Source organism: Anomaloglossus baeobatrachus, chromosome 11 (assembly GCF_048569485.1).
Source record: "Anomaloglossus baeobatrachus isolate aAnoBae1 chromosome 11, aAnoBae1.hap1, whole genome shotgun sequence".
Lineage (NCBI taxonomy): Eukaryota > Metazoa > Chordata > Amphibia > Anura > Aromobatidae > Anomaloglossus > Anomaloglossus baeobatrachus.
The window spans coordinates 21064073-21079292 of record NC_134363.1 but is presented as its reverse complement, the minus strand read 5'-3'; the positions used below and the strand labels follow the sequence as shown (position 1 = coordinate 21079292).

The following is a 15220-nucleotide window of genomic DNA, read 5'->3' as shown; positions in this document are numbered from 1 at the left end:
TTCCCTTATAATCCCTTTTATTTTCCCATGAAGTCACTATTACTAGCACAATTCTCAAATATTTAACTTATTTTTAACAAAATGAATAAAAACATTCTATGGCTCAGTGGCTAGCACTGCAGTCTTGCAGCGCTGGGGTCCTGGGTTCAAATCCCACCAAGGACACCATCTGCAAGGAGTTTGTATGTTCTCCCCGTGTTTGCGTGGGTTTCCTCCGGGTACTCCGGTTTCCTCCCACATTCCAAAGACATACAGATAGGGACTCTAGATTGTGAGCCCCAATGGGGACAGTGTTGCCAATGTATGTAAAGTGCTATGGAATTAATAGCGCTATATAAATGAATAAAATTATTATTAATTATATTCTGTGAAATAAAACTTTAGGATTTTCTGGTTGGGCAATTTCCGCTTAGAGTAAACCTACCTTCAAACTGTTGCTGTTCACTTGGTACACCAGATGGTTCTCCTACAGGGAGAAAAATATATGGTCAAAAACAAAAGTTAAGACTTGAATTAATCTTAAAAATTAGATTTTAGTGAATTGACACCAATACGATTATAAGTTTAATTTCTTTAGGGACCTCTAGACCCAACAGTGATATCTGGTGGGAACATGGAATGGATTGGTTCAATTACTCCATAGTTGACAACTCTCTGAATTCACTATTGGAAATCTGTGATTTTGGAAGGTTTTTTGTGCCCCATGAATTCGGGGAAGGGGGACGTGAGGTGTAGAGGGGGTACAGAATATGCATGGAAGGAACATGGTATGATACATTTTACTTGCCTACTCCAGTCACAATGATTGGGGAGAGCAGGTGACCGGGGCTCCTAGACTGGCCCTAAGACTAGTGGGACCTTTGCTATCCCTTATCTCAGAGTTACCTCTGAAGGTGAGGATGTCTGAGCCGCCTTTCTGGCCCTGCTTCTTCTACCCCAAGGGAGGGCCGGGACAGGAGTGTGATAAAACCAACAGAGATAGACAAACAAGGGAAACCATAACTCTATCAACATTCTAAGACAATACGACCATAAGGAGGAAAATAAGAGCAGGGAGGAAACAACAAGACGATGAGAGAATTTCACAACAACATCAAGCACTACACAATATAATCACCAACTAGGGTGGAACACAACAGCACACAGACCAACACAGCAATAAACTATAGTCGGCATGGGAAGACAGATTCCACCATCTTAAAAAAGCTGGATGTGAATATGATAGGTTTCCAATAACATGTGGTACCAGAGGTAACCAGCAGGCTAGCAGAGGTTAACTCTTGCTAGCCTGACCATTAATGAGCACACAGCTGGTCGACACCCGAGCTTGCCTGCGTGACTCAGAAAGAATACAATCACCAACAAAACTGGACACAACAGCACAATGCAGCGATAAACTATAGTCGGCATGGGAGGACAGATTCCACCATCTTAAAAAGGTGGGGAGTGAATGTGCTGGTTTCCAACAACATGTGGTCCTAGAGGTAACCAACAGGCTAGCAGAGATTAACTCTTGCTACCCTGACCATTAATTAACCCACTGCTGGTCGACGCCCGAGCCTGCTTGTGTAACGTCTGATGCCGCCATGACAATTGACGAGTTTTGAGCAAAACTCTGTGACAACTCCTTAAGAGATAAGCAGCACCATCAATATTTAGAAGTTGGGAATCAATAAAACAGAAATAATATACAATCTATTCAACCTGTGGGAGAAAAGTAACTATATATACCTTTTATCTGTGGGTGTTCACCGGGGGCACTGGATGGTGGGCCTGGAGAAAAATAGAATAATACAACATCACATCAAGAACATCCATGATCCAAAGTCATAACCAAACCCTTTAATCCTGTTAGATTTTAGGGATCTTATGTCCATTGGTGCTTCCAAACTCTCATCCATGGTGGAAACATTGACTGGACCTACTGGCTTTTACCAGTGCCATCCTTTGGCTTTCCGCGACCATCACTTTCAGAATGCGGTCATGTCATTGGAGATGGAATATTACAGAGGAATTAAATGGTTGACCATTTAGGACAAGGGTGTCTCGCGTTTGCCAAAAGAGAACACACTCTTTGATGTCCAAGAAAGTGTTGCCTATATTAGACTAGTGCTGCCATCTATCATAGGCTTCTTGAGCAAGAAACCATTTACCGACGAGATTAAAGGGACTTCTCTGAAGTTGGTCAGTTCAGTGGATTTTTGGTCTCCCCACGTTTTTCCGAAGCCAAGCTGCCTCTATCGTGGAGCACGGGAACGTACACAGTTCGGGCTGGTGGCACAACCTTGCTGATGGCCTAAAAGGTCAATCATAAGGAGCCCATTATCCACTGCCAACCAAGAAGCCAGGAGGCTAAAGAGTGGTGCACTTCAGAAGATCAAAGTTGAGGAGAACCCATAAAAACTTAAGAAATTGAAGGTAATTCCTACTTGGCCAGAACAAAAATGTCAGTCCATGATATTGAGGTTCCTCTAGATCAGGGTTCCTCAACTCCAGCCCTCAAGGCTCACCAACAATGTATGTTTTCAGGATTTCCTTAGCATTGCATGGATGTTTCAATCATCACCTGTTCAGGTTATTAAGTTATCACCTGTGCAATACTAAGGAAATCCTGAAAACATGACCTGTTGGTGGGCCTTCAGGACTGGAGTTGGAGGAACACTGATCTAGACATTACTATTGGGGACCGTGTTTCTTAAAAAGGTACAAGGAAAAGTTATCAATCTTTGTATTAATTCCTCATGATTTCCAAGGTCTCTGCTTGACATCATGCAATGGGTACCTTCATTATTTTACTTTTACGTTATGATGGCCTCATAGGTGCAAAACACATCTCCAATGTGACAATTCCTCTGTGCAGAACATCTTGAACACTAGGAGATGCTCTTTTGTGCTTTCCTGGGCTAATGGCTGGCAGGTTGATTGACAGTGCAAGCTTCCATGCAGGTTCTGGGAGGTGCTGATTGCTCAAGTGTTCCATCTTCTGGGTAATTGCTCTGCTTTACTGAGCATGCTCTCCCAGAACCTTGCCAGTCGTACATTTTGGTTCTGCAGTTGTGCTGTTGGCCTGTGTTCCTCTCTGTGCTCTGATCTTGGTTTCCTGACCCCAGACTGTTGTTTGACTCCTCTCTGCCCGCTCCCTGTTCCTTTCGTGACCTCCTGGCTTTTGACCTCTGACCGTTACCTGACCACATCTTAATCCATTACATGCCTTCCTGGAATTCTGACCCTCGGATAGTGACCTGACTACACGTCTGTGTACTCCTTATATCCCTATGTATCCTCCTGTTACCATATCCCGGTTTTCCTGACTACTCTACCATTTGTACTACCTGTAAGTAGTGACCAGCATCACATCCGACAACTGTAGTGCAACCATGAACCTGTGTGGCCTGGACTAGAAATTACACAATCACGGTAAATGACGGCAAGCAGAGATAATGATTGAACTGAAAAAGAAGGGTTGATCGTAAAATGATGCAAGTTTTGCATTATAGGTCGCGTAGATCTCGGAACGGACATGAAGTAGATTATTACCCAGCGGTTATTTACTTTCAGAAAAATTCCTGAATTCATAATCCAAACCCAGATAACACATCTGCCATAAAGAGGAGCTACGTGAGCCGGACAAGGAAACACCGGGCAAAAGGCGGGCGGCTCCTCAATATTCCTATAATAACTCATGAACTTTCACACTTTCAAAGATACTTTTGGCACAACACCAATACACCAGTAACTATACGTGCCCGGAATACACAGAGGAATTATGTAACTTGTGTCTCCTTCAAAATCTAATATATAAAGCTGAGGGTATGTGTGTGTGTGTGTGTGTGTGTGTATGTATGTGTATATGTGTGTGTATGTCCTCTAAAGGAATCTGCACCGTCGCATTTACAATCACAAAGGTTTATACAGACACCTCATGTGACTCAGGGAACGCCATAGACTATGTTTTGAGGGAAAATGTAACCCCGCGCTTTACAGTTACTCTCCAAAAACCTGCCTCCATTAAAGTCAATGGAGCTGTGAGCTACAGGTTAATAGCAGCTGTGAGTGGTTGCTATAGGAATAAAGGAAATTGTTAGTATAAGAAGCTTATGTGTGAGATAATAAGATGTCGGTGGGGAGAGAGCTAGAGAGAGACAGAAAGAGATAGAGACAGACAAAGGCACAGACCGAGTAAGAGGTAGACAGTCAAAGAGACAGACAGAGGCAGACAGAGACAGACAGAGACAGTCAAAGAGACAGACAGACAGGGAAAGAGACAGATAGAGAGAGCCATAAAGACAGATGGATATAGGCACAGACAGAGTAAGAGGTAGACAAGGAAAGAGACAGAGAAAGACAGAGAGAAAGACAGACACAGACAGACAGACAGGGAAAGAGACAGAGAGAGAGAAACAGTCAAAGAGACAGAGACAGACAGGAAAAGAGACACAGAGAGAAACAGTCAAAGAGACAGAGACAGACAGAGAGGGAAAGAGACAGAGAGAGACACAGACAGTCAAAGAGACAGACAGAGACAGACAGGAAAAGAGACAGGGAAGGAGACAAAAACATGAAAAGAGATAGACAAGGAAAAAGACAGGCAAAGAGACAGAGACAGACGGGGAAAGAGACAGACGGGGAAAGAAAGATGGGGAAGATACAGACAGACACAGAGATAGAGAGAGACCGATACAGAGAAAGAGAGAGAGACAGAGACATGGATAGAGACAGAGACACAGACAGGGTAAGAGACAGACAGACAGACACACAGAGACGGACAGGTAAAGACACAGAAAGAGAGACAGACAGACAGGTAAAGACGGAGACAGAAAGAGACAGACAGACGGAGACTGGGAGAGAGACAGATAATATCCTGGGCAACGCCCGGGTACTACAGCTAGTTACAAATAATTATAAGCTGAGGCTTATAGTTTTGGAAATGCTGGGGAGTCACCAGTAACCTTAGAGTTTGCATTAACTTATAGGAATGTGGGCATGGCGATGGGTACAAAGTTTGCACCACCTCATGCTATGCATCATAAATTACAGCCCCGGTCTGAGAAGTGTTCTATAAAGTAAAATAGCAAAGTCACGAAAATATGATGCATGTGAATATATCCCAATGGCAACAAAGCCACAGACTGGAGTGAATAAAACCTTTTTATTTTTAATAATAGTGCCATAGTAGTAATAATAAAAGAGCGGTTATATACTGGGATGATGTCGCTAGAAAATATGAATTATTATTATATTCTTTATTATTAAAACAAAGCCAATGTTTATGCAAAATATTAGTTTCAAGAAGGGAATAATTTAGACCAACCATTGATTGGTATCAGCTATTTCAATTTAGCGGCGCTCATTATTTGCACCTTTGATCCATTCATTTTTTATGCCATTTTTTTATGCTAGGCACTGTGCTCTGCCAGTCTTATGGAGAATGAATGGACTGGCTGTCACGGGTGACACACAGTCCTGTGGTGTCCGGCTATAGAAGGTCGCAGCATTTGGCTGCGCAAACTGCTCCCTGACCTTCTATTATTCCTGTTTGGTGTATTTGGTGTTCTGTGTATCTCTTCTATTTAGTTTTCATCCCTTTCCCTTTGGGACCCTGCAGAGTTCCTCACCCTTTCAGCTGTTTTTCATCAGCACCTCCCTTGGTGTCTTTATATACCCTCATTTCCACTTCTTCTGTGCTGGCAATAGGTCTAATAGCCTTAACAAATCTTCAGTGCAAGCAGTCGGCTTGCATACATCTGGACAAACTGTTACAGGTCCTCGCCCTGAGTCATCTGGAGATAAAATATTCATTCACTTTCCCTTACTTGTGCTTCCTGTATCTTCCTTAGAGCTTAGTGGGGTTGACTAGCGCTCATCCCATCCATTCTCTACATAGAGCCTATTACAGGGTCAGCCAGGGTCAGGCTGTTTTTCATCAGAACTTCCCTTTGTGTCTTTATATACCCTCATTTTCCCTTACTCTCTGCTGGTAATAGGTCTAATATCCTTAAGAAGTCTTCAGTGCAAGCAGTCGGCTTAGATTCATCTGGAGAAACTTTGTTGTTGTTGCAGTTCCTCTCCCTGAGTCATCTGAAGATAAGTTACTTTTCATTTTCCCCCTCTTTTTTTTATTCCTGTGTCTTCTTTAGAACTTAGTGGGGTTGACTAAGCGCTCATCCCATCCGTTCCTTACTTAGGGCCTATTTCAGGGTCAGCCAGGGTCAGGTCCTACTCGGTGCATAGGTGCGGAACCTTGTAGGGTTGTGATGGAAGCCAGGGGCCAACAGTAGTGATACCTAGGGTCAGGTCTCCCACTTGGCGCATAGGTGCAGAACCTTTCTAGGGTGGTGAGTGAAGCTAGGGGCCAGAAATAGGGATACCTAGAGTCAGATATCCATCTCGGCACATAGGTGCAGAACCTATCTAGGGTGGTGAGGGACTCCAGGGAGCATCGGTAGCTTTGTTAAGGGGTCACCATTTCCCCCTTACCAAAAGTCAGAATTTCCCTTCTCTTTTGCCAATCGCTTGGTACTTCCTTATACCTAGCGTGACATAAGCAATGCACAGGGTAGACAAATTCTCATTTTTGGCTTTTCTTAGGGTTCTGAGTCATTGAATAATCTAGTTATTGCCAATCTTGTAGGTTTGTGATTACTTGTTCCTGATGGGAATCCCAATTTATCCAGAATTTTCATCTCATCCCGGTAAAGATGGATAAGTTCGCGAAATGTGGGTACTTGTGTTTGCTCAGTAATGTTGGTTTGTTTAGTTTTTGTTCCTGGGCCTGTATTATTTAGCGTGGTAGGTACATAGATGATTAGCCGGACTTGTCATTCCCCTTCCCTCCAGTAGTAAAGTTGGTATATTTAGTTTTTGTTCCTGAGCCTGTATTATTTAGCGTGGTAGGTACATAGATGATTAGCCGGACTTGTCATTCCCCTTCCCTCCAGTAGTAAAGTTGGTATATTTAGTTTTTGTTCCTGAGCCTGTATTATTTAGCGTGGTAGGTACATAGATGATTAGCCGGACTTGTCATTCCTTTTCCCTCCAGTAGTAACGTTGGCAGGTATGAGATAAATTGAAGAGAACTATATACTGAGAAACCCTTTTACAAACAGGGTTCTTCTAACAAATATATTTCGTTGATATATAATAAAACATGGAAAAAACTTGGCTCCTTTCCTCCCTTGCGTGTACCCAGCTTTGTGCCAACTCCTACGTTTACATTTTTAATACATTAATTGAGGACTTTTAGGTAATAGATGGGACCCACCTATTCAGGACTTTCATCTATTACCTGGAGGACCAGTTGCCAGAAGCCCATTGATTTCTACAGGAATTGTGTAATACCTTGTTTCTCCTCTGGAGGTGCTGCAAATATAACTAACACCTCCTGCCGAATTAACCCATGGATTACTTTTTATCACCAAACGTTCTATGTCAACTTAGTGTTGAGTGACCCTTCAAAAAAAATTATCCAGAGAGGACAAAGCTTTTAAACGTTTAGTTAATTCTGGGGACTTTGCAGGTTCAGGGTAGATTATCAGTTCTTAGGCCCAGTTCTACGCAGTGTTCGGTTATTCCTGATCGTGCGTGGCAGTTTTTGTAGTATGTTTTTGCAGGGCGGGTGGGGTGGATTTCTAGGCTTCTTGGGTCAGCTTGTCCTTGTTGATTTCGCTGGTGCCAGTCCTGTTAATTGCAAGCACCAGCAGTCAGTCGTCTACACCGGTTACAACAATCAAAAAACACATGTTTTCAGGGAAGAAAAATGGCACAAATGTTTTACATTCTGAGTCTTTTTTGTCCATGCGTGCAATTAAAAACCTGACGGGTCTGCGAAAAACATGGAAGTGACCTCCTGAGGTGTACATAGAACCTGCACATGTGCCATTTGCTACTCCACAGCCAGTTTGTACTATTTTAATATATGTATCTTTACATTAAAGGGAACCTGTCATGCGAAAAAATTCTAAAAATCTGGGGTTATGCTCATGAATAATCACTGCACCATGGACCCGGAAGCAGCAGCAGCACTGGAGACAGCAGCGCCGGAGACATCAGCACTGGGGACAGGTGAGTGTAAAGTTCCTGCTCTTAGTGTGGTATCATAAACGTTTTTCACGGACATGTGAAGGGGGCCTAATGCTGAGCAGCTGGCTAAGCAAGGTGATTTTACCTTAAAACATTTTTTTTTTTTTTTAAATTATTGATCAATGTTTGCAAAGGAATTAATTTTTGCAATCTATTGCTTTACCTTATCTTGTTTCCTTTTTTCCCCACATTCTGAAAGTGCTGTTTCAGCTGCCTTGTTCATGCACTTACAGTAGCTGTTTTGAGCTGCAGGATTAGCAAATATCCGAACTTTTCTGCTTCGCCCTCATGCTTAGAGAGGGAGAGAGTTTTTTAAAAAATGTCCGAACATGGGTAAGAGGAGCAGAGAAGCTCACTAAGGAGTCCATGGATATTTGATAGACCTGATCAAAACAGCTACTCCACGTGCATAAGCAAGGCAGCTGAAACAGTACTTTCAGAATGTGGGAAAAAGGGTAGCAAGATAAGATAAAGGAGTCTGCTCCCCCCCCCTCATGCTTAGACAGGGATAGAGTTTGTAAATAGTGTCCGAAGATGGGGAAGAGGAGCAGAGGGGCTCACTAAGGAGTATGGATATTTGATAGACCTGCGTATCAAAACAGCTACTCCAAGTGCATAAGCAAGGCAGTTGAAACAGCACTTTCAGAATGTGGGGAAAGATAACAAGATAAGGTAAAGGAGTAAATTACAAAAATTCATTCCTTTGCAGAAGCTGGTCAATAATTAAATTAAAACATTTTGGGGAGATAAAATTGTATCCTCCTTAGACTAAACAGTTTAAAATCTAGACTCATTCATTGCAACAAACTATCAGGGCAGGAGACAGATTTGTGCTGCTGAGATATGTGGGTCACAAAGGATTGTCAAGACTGGACACAATAGAACAAACCTTCAGCTGTAAGAAGAATTAGGCCTTTACGCTTTTTTACATACCACTAGATGAGGCAGAACTATAAGTGTGTGGTACCCAGATAGGCGGTACTCACCTTCTTTCTCCAGGTTGTACTTCTTTCCACGTTTGAATCCACCTTTTATTTTTGACCAGGTCGACTTTTTCATTGGTTTCTCAAGATCTGTTATGACAAGAGTTGAAATTAGGAAATTAAAGGTGTTGTCTGGCACTATGATGACATTAATGACCCCTCCTTAGGTGTGGGAATGACACTTGGTAGCCTATCGGATTAACCGCTAGGATCTCCGGGGGCCGATGAATGTTAAACACAATCTCTGCTCCTATAGTTTATACCCCTGTATACAATGCTTCTGTAGCGCTGGTGTCTCTGCAGAGATGCCTACTTGCTCACCGCCCTTGCCGGGTCGCATCCTCTCCCCCACTCCCCTAGCCATCCATGTGTGATGCTGCCTTCTTAATCTCCTGGGCCCTGTACATGCCACACAGGGTTCCCGGGAGTGCACCTAAGATGCGCACACCGATCCTCCTCTTAAAGGGCCGGCATGCTATTTCCAGGAATATATTTAAGGCACCCTCCTATTAGAGGAGGTGCCTATGCAATGCCTTCAGTTAGTCAGGCAATCTGCTACCTAGCTAGTTATCAGGTTTTGAGCTCCTTTGTTGTTATCCGTGTCCTTCTCTAGTACCCGCCTTCCCATACCTGTCTATCCTTGGCGAGCCAACCATTCCCATCTGTAACTGCCTGTCCAGTCTGCCTCAGTCACACCGCTTGTACCCGTCTATTCCTGGGTCCGTCACTTGCTCTAGGGGTCAGCTGCCGCAGTCCCGGTCACTGCCCTTGGAGTGGTACCTGGCGTCCACCTCGAGGTGGGCACTTAGTTAAGCCATTCCCACTAAGGGTCCCTCTTGTGGTCCAGTGGATCCACTAATCCGCTCGCTCACTGCCCTTACACCGGCCATGAGCATTACAACTTCTACCATTTCCTGGATTTTCTTAAATCTCCCACAGATTTGCCCCAAATGAAGTCCTCTTTAGTCACTGAAGAAAATAAATTTAGGGGAAGTTCCCCTTTAAAGAGGACCTGTCACCAGACCAGGTAGAAATTGGCCAGATTTTGTTCTTATTTTATTTACGCTGCTCCTTAGTATTGTTTTTTAGTTTTAAATCTGCTATACAGTTCCAGAAATATGGGCCTTTTTATTTGGTGCCAATTTATACAGTGTTTACAGAGAAGGTGGCTCACAAGATCCTCGTGGGCGTGTCCTCAGGCTCCTCTGCATAATTATCTTGTGAACTTGGCATATCACTTGAACCTTATGACTGATATATTCAAAATAAAACCTGTAAAACACAGGAAAGCCAGGGAAATAAAATAGGAGCAAATACTTGCCATTTTCGACTTCTTAACAGGTCCCCTTGAAGATCAGAGACTTCTTTTAGTAGAAGTCATGGAGCAAGAAGATATGAGCTGAGGTTACTAACTATATAACATGGCAGGTGGTATTCTTCTAATCAGGGTTTCATCGAGATGACGGTCATGTCGCTAATTTAGTTAAGTTTCCCATCAGTGAGGGTGTCCTTTTTGTAGAGTAAAGCATGACTGCGCCATTTTATGGGTGCAAGCTTACCAATGGCACCAGACGGCTGCATGTAGTAGACAGGGAACGTGTTTCTCAGCCATTCGCGGAACTCTGGGCAGTAATGTTCTTGGACCTGCTGGAGAACATGGATGAACGTCCGGCAGCTGTTCTCATTCTTCAGCATGATTTCCATCATGGAGATGACCTGGTTGCTCTCCGGTCTCTTCTCCAGAAGGTTAAAATAAATCTGTTGGGATATGGCACCATCATCGTGAAGCCACCGCAGCAACAAGGCTGGATTCTTCTCCAACCACTTCGTCAGTGATGGTCTACAAGACTGGACTTTAGAGAGACATTCTGTCTTCCCCGACATCTAGAAACATGAGAGAACAAGAAGACCCAATGTCATACGGGAGTCAATTTGGCCCTCACTCTATTCGGGCCCTTAGCTACGGCCGCCACACATGTATGGCGGACATACTCTTTATTGTCATTGTCAAGTAAACAGGATTCAACATGGAGGTCATTACTTCTCATGGCCATGGGAAATCCTGGAGTGCTGATCACTTGCCATGGCGTCTGGGTAGGCCTTTCTAAAACCCCCATGTGAACCCTTTAAGATTTCCTATCAAAGCCAGTTGATGTTTGGCTTCATAGGAGACCATCAATTTCACAATATTCTACTATACTATGTTTGCAGGTTCAAATTTCCTAAAAGAGACAATTAAAAAATGTTGGGTTTTTTTTAGCTTAGCTCTACCCTGTACTGTAAGAAGCACACCCATAAAAAAACATTCATAATATACACCGTACATGTTCGAAAAGGGTTAAACGTGTTCTCTGAGGTTGTACAATAAAGTTTATTGACAAGAGCACAGGCTTTGTTTTACATACTAGGCCTCGTTTATCATTTGGTCTTGTCTCTCATAGCAACCAATCAGAGATCAGCTTTCATTTCTGAAACTCCTCTGGAGAAATAAAACCTGAACTCTGATTGGTTGCTATTGGCAACAAAGCCAATTTCACTGTTAGGCCCGGTATAGTGGGATCATTTGGATGTAAAAATGTCCCTCATTGCCCCAGGCAACCAATTTTTTTTATCACAAAGATTGACAAGAGCACATGTTTTGTTTTACGCACTAGGCCTCGTTTATCAATTGGTCTTGTCTCTCATAGCAACCAATCAGAGATCAGGTTTCATTTCTGAAACTCCTCTGGAGAAATAAAAGCTGAGCTCTGATTGGTTGCTATTAGCAACAAAGCCAGTTTCACTGTTAGGCCTGGTATAGTAGGATCATGTGGATTTAAAAATGTCCCTCATTGCCCCCGCAACCATTGTTTTCTATTGTAAAGATTGATAAGAGCACAGGCTTTGTTTTACACACAAGGCCTCGTTTATCAATTGGTCACGTCTCTCATAGCAACCAATCACAGCTCAGCTTTCATTTCTGAAACTCCTCTGGAGAAATAAAACCTGAGCTCTGATTGGTTGCTATTGGCAGCAAAGCCAATTTCACTGATAGGCCCAGTATAGTGGGATCATGTGGATGTCCCTCATAGCCCCAGGCAACCAATTTTTTTGTTGTAAAGATTGATAAGAGCACAGGCTTTGTTTTACACACTAGGCCTCATTTATCAATTGGTCTTGTCTCTCATAGCAACCAATCAGAGATCAGCTTTCATTTCTGAAGCTCCTCTGGAAAAATAAAACCTGAGCTCTGATTGGTTGCTATTGGCAACAAAGCCAATTTCACTGTTAGGCCATTTATAGTGGGATCATGTGGATTTAAAAATGTCCCTCATAGCCCCAGGCAACCAAAGTTTTTATCCTAAAGCCCAAGAAGAGAATATTATACTGTTTTGCTCATAGATTATTATCTATGCCACTTCAGCTGTTTTAAAACTACAACTCCCAGCATGCCCTGACAGGAGTTTTACCATAGCTGGAGATCCAGTCTGATGGCAAGTTGAGGAAGACAATGTCAGGATGTAAATAAACCTGTTTCCCTTCACTGACAGCAAGCAGGGATCTCAAATTTGTATTTCATGTTCATTCTAGCCAATGCAATGCCCTCATATATCTAATTATTGAAAAGGCCCCCAAGAGGGGTGAGACGTACCGTGTCCGGGCACGAGCGGTCCGAGCTGCGGCTCCTCTCCCTCCGTCACTATAATAACATTAATGAAGCCTTTACCTGCGGCGGATTAATCATTAACCCTCCAGAGATAAATCTCAGGGCTGCACCCACTCCGACTTTAACCTCCTGATTCACAGAGATATATATCTCCTCCAGACATTTATCTGGCGGTTTCTATAAATATGGATGCGCATGTGTATATTCATGGTTTACGCCTCTCCCGTATTGGTTGATATTCCATCAAAACGGGGGGTGGTCTCCCAGAGCGAGCGGGATTCCTGCAAAACCAGAGCCCGCCACCACCAGGGGGAGCTATAGATGTATTTTTCAGGATTGATATATTTATACACTGGGGGGACACAGACAGAAGGGGGCCCTGTGCAGCCCAAGAACTCACCAAAAGGCACAATTCCACCTGTTTTGGAAGTAGTAATGGGCCCCCTGTGCGGCTGCACCAATGATATGCCCACGCTTGTTTTTATAACCCATCAGGAGTAGACACAGAAAGAGGGGATCCCCTATGCAATAGCAAAATGTGGCCCTTTTGCACAGTTCAATAGCTCATAAGTCTGGTGTAGAGATTTGTTGTGGGCGGTGAGGGTGTGCTGCGGTGCTGGTTGGGAAGTCCAGTGTAGAAATTGGTTGTGGGCGATGAGGGTGTGCTGCGGTGCTGGTTGGGGAGTCCAGTGTAGAGATTTGTTGTGGGCGGTGAGGGTGTGCTGCGGTGCTGGTTGGGGAGTCCAGTGTAGAAATTGGTTGTGGGCGATGAGGGTGTGCTGCAGTGCTGGTTGGGGAGTCCAGATAGAGATTGGTTGTGAGTGATGCGGCTGTGCTGCGGTGCTGGTTGGGAAGTTCAGTGTAGAGATTGGTTGTGGGCGATGCGGGTGTGCCGCGGTGTTGGTTGGGGAGTCCAGTGTAGAGATTGGTTGTGCTGCGGTGCTGGTTGGGAAGTTCAGTGTAGAGATTGGTTGTGGGCGATGAGGGTGTGGTGCGGTGCTGGTTGGGGAGTCCAGTGTAGAGATTGGTTGTGGGCGATGCGGGTGTGCCGCGGTGTTGGTTGGGGAGTGCAGTGTAGAGATTGGTTGTGCTGCGGTGCTGGTTGGGGAGTTCAGTGTAGAGATTGGTTGTGGGCGATGAGGGTGTGCTGCGATGCTGGTTGGGGAGTCCAGTGCAGAGATTGGTTGTGGGTGATGAGGATGTGCTGTGGTGCTGGTTGGTGAGTCCAGCATAGAGACTGGTTGTGGGCGATGCGGGTGTGCTGCGGTGCTGGTTGGGGAGTCCAGGGTAGAGATTGGTTGTGGGCGATGCGGGTGTGCTGCGGTGCTAATCAGCATGGAATAAAAGATATCCAAAGAATCCAGGTATAATGAATGATAGCGGTTTTATTCTCAAGCATTTCCTGTGGTTTCTCCTGATGAAGACGTTATAGGTACTTCAAAACGCATTAAGAATAAAATCGCTATCATTCATTATACCCCAGGTTCTTTGGATATCTTTTATTCCATGATTGTCAGCAGCGCAGCACACCCGCATCACCCCCAAAACCAATTTTATATATGAGGGGGCATTCTGCTAGCACTGTAAATGAGGGTGCATTCCTCTGGCACTATATATAAAGAGGCACTCTTCTGGCACTGTATGAGGGGAGCATTTTCTGGCATTGTAATTTTTTGGGCACTCTTCTGGCACAATTTATAAGGGGGATCTCTGCTGGTAATGTTTATAATCAAGCACTCTGCTTTAACTGATTACGAGGGTGCACTCCTGTCACTGATTATAAGGGGGCACTTACTGACACTGATTATGAGGGGGCATTCTTCTGGCACTGATTATGAGGGGACCCTCTTTTGGCACTGTTTGAGGGGGCACTCTTCTGGCACTGTTTGAGGGGGCACTCTTCTGACACTGTTTGAGGGGGCACTCTTCTGGCACTGTTTGAGGGGGCACTCTACTGGCACTGTTTGAGGGGGCACTCTTCTGGCACTGTTTGAGGGGGCACTCTTCTGGCACTGTTTGAGGGGGCACTCTTCTGGCACTGTTTGAGGGGGCACTCTTCTGTCACTGTTTGAGGGGGCACTCTTCTGGCACTGTTTATGTGGGGGCACTCTTCTGGAACTGTTTATGATGGGGCGCTCTTCTGGCACTGATTATAAGGGGGCACCGTTCTGGCACGGATTATAAGGGGGCACTCTTCTGGCACTGATTATAAGGGGGCACTCTTCTGGCACTGATTATAAGGGGGCACTCTTCTGGCACTGATTATAAGGGGGCACTCTTCTGGCACTGATTATAAGGCGGCACTGTTCTGGTACTGATTATAACGGGGTGCTCTTCTGGCACTGATTATAAGGGGGCGCTCTTCTGGCACTGATTATAAGGCGGCACTCTTCTGGCATTGATTATAAGGGGGCGCTCTTCTGGCACTGATTATAAGGTGGCACTCTTCTGGCACTGAATATAAGGGGGCGCTCTTCTGGCACTGATTATAAGGGGGCGCTCTTCTGGCACT

At 44.4% G+C, this 15220-nt stretch overlaps 1 protein-coding gene across 1 annotated transcript in view; it reads right to left on the bottom strand.

The window, feature by feature from the left end:
• LOC142255707 (NACHT, LRR and PYD domains-containing protein 12-like) overlaps positions 1–10986 on the bottom strand; it is a 37257-nt gene extending 26271 nt beyond the window's left edge. Inside the window, exons 1-4 of the mRNA XM_075327161.1 lie at positions 10622–10986; positions 9066–9152; positions 1732–1773; positions 425–466 (exon numbers count right to left, since the gene is read on the bottom strand). Coding sequence (XP_075183276.1) covers positions 425–466; positions 1732–1773; positions 9066–9152; positions 10622–10946 — 496 coding nt within the window. The 5' untranslated portion in view covers positions 10947–10986. The remainder of the gene's footprint in view (positions 1–424; positions 467–1731; positions 1774–9065; positions 9153–10621) is intronic.
• Positions 10987–15220: the final 4234 nt, after the last annotated feature.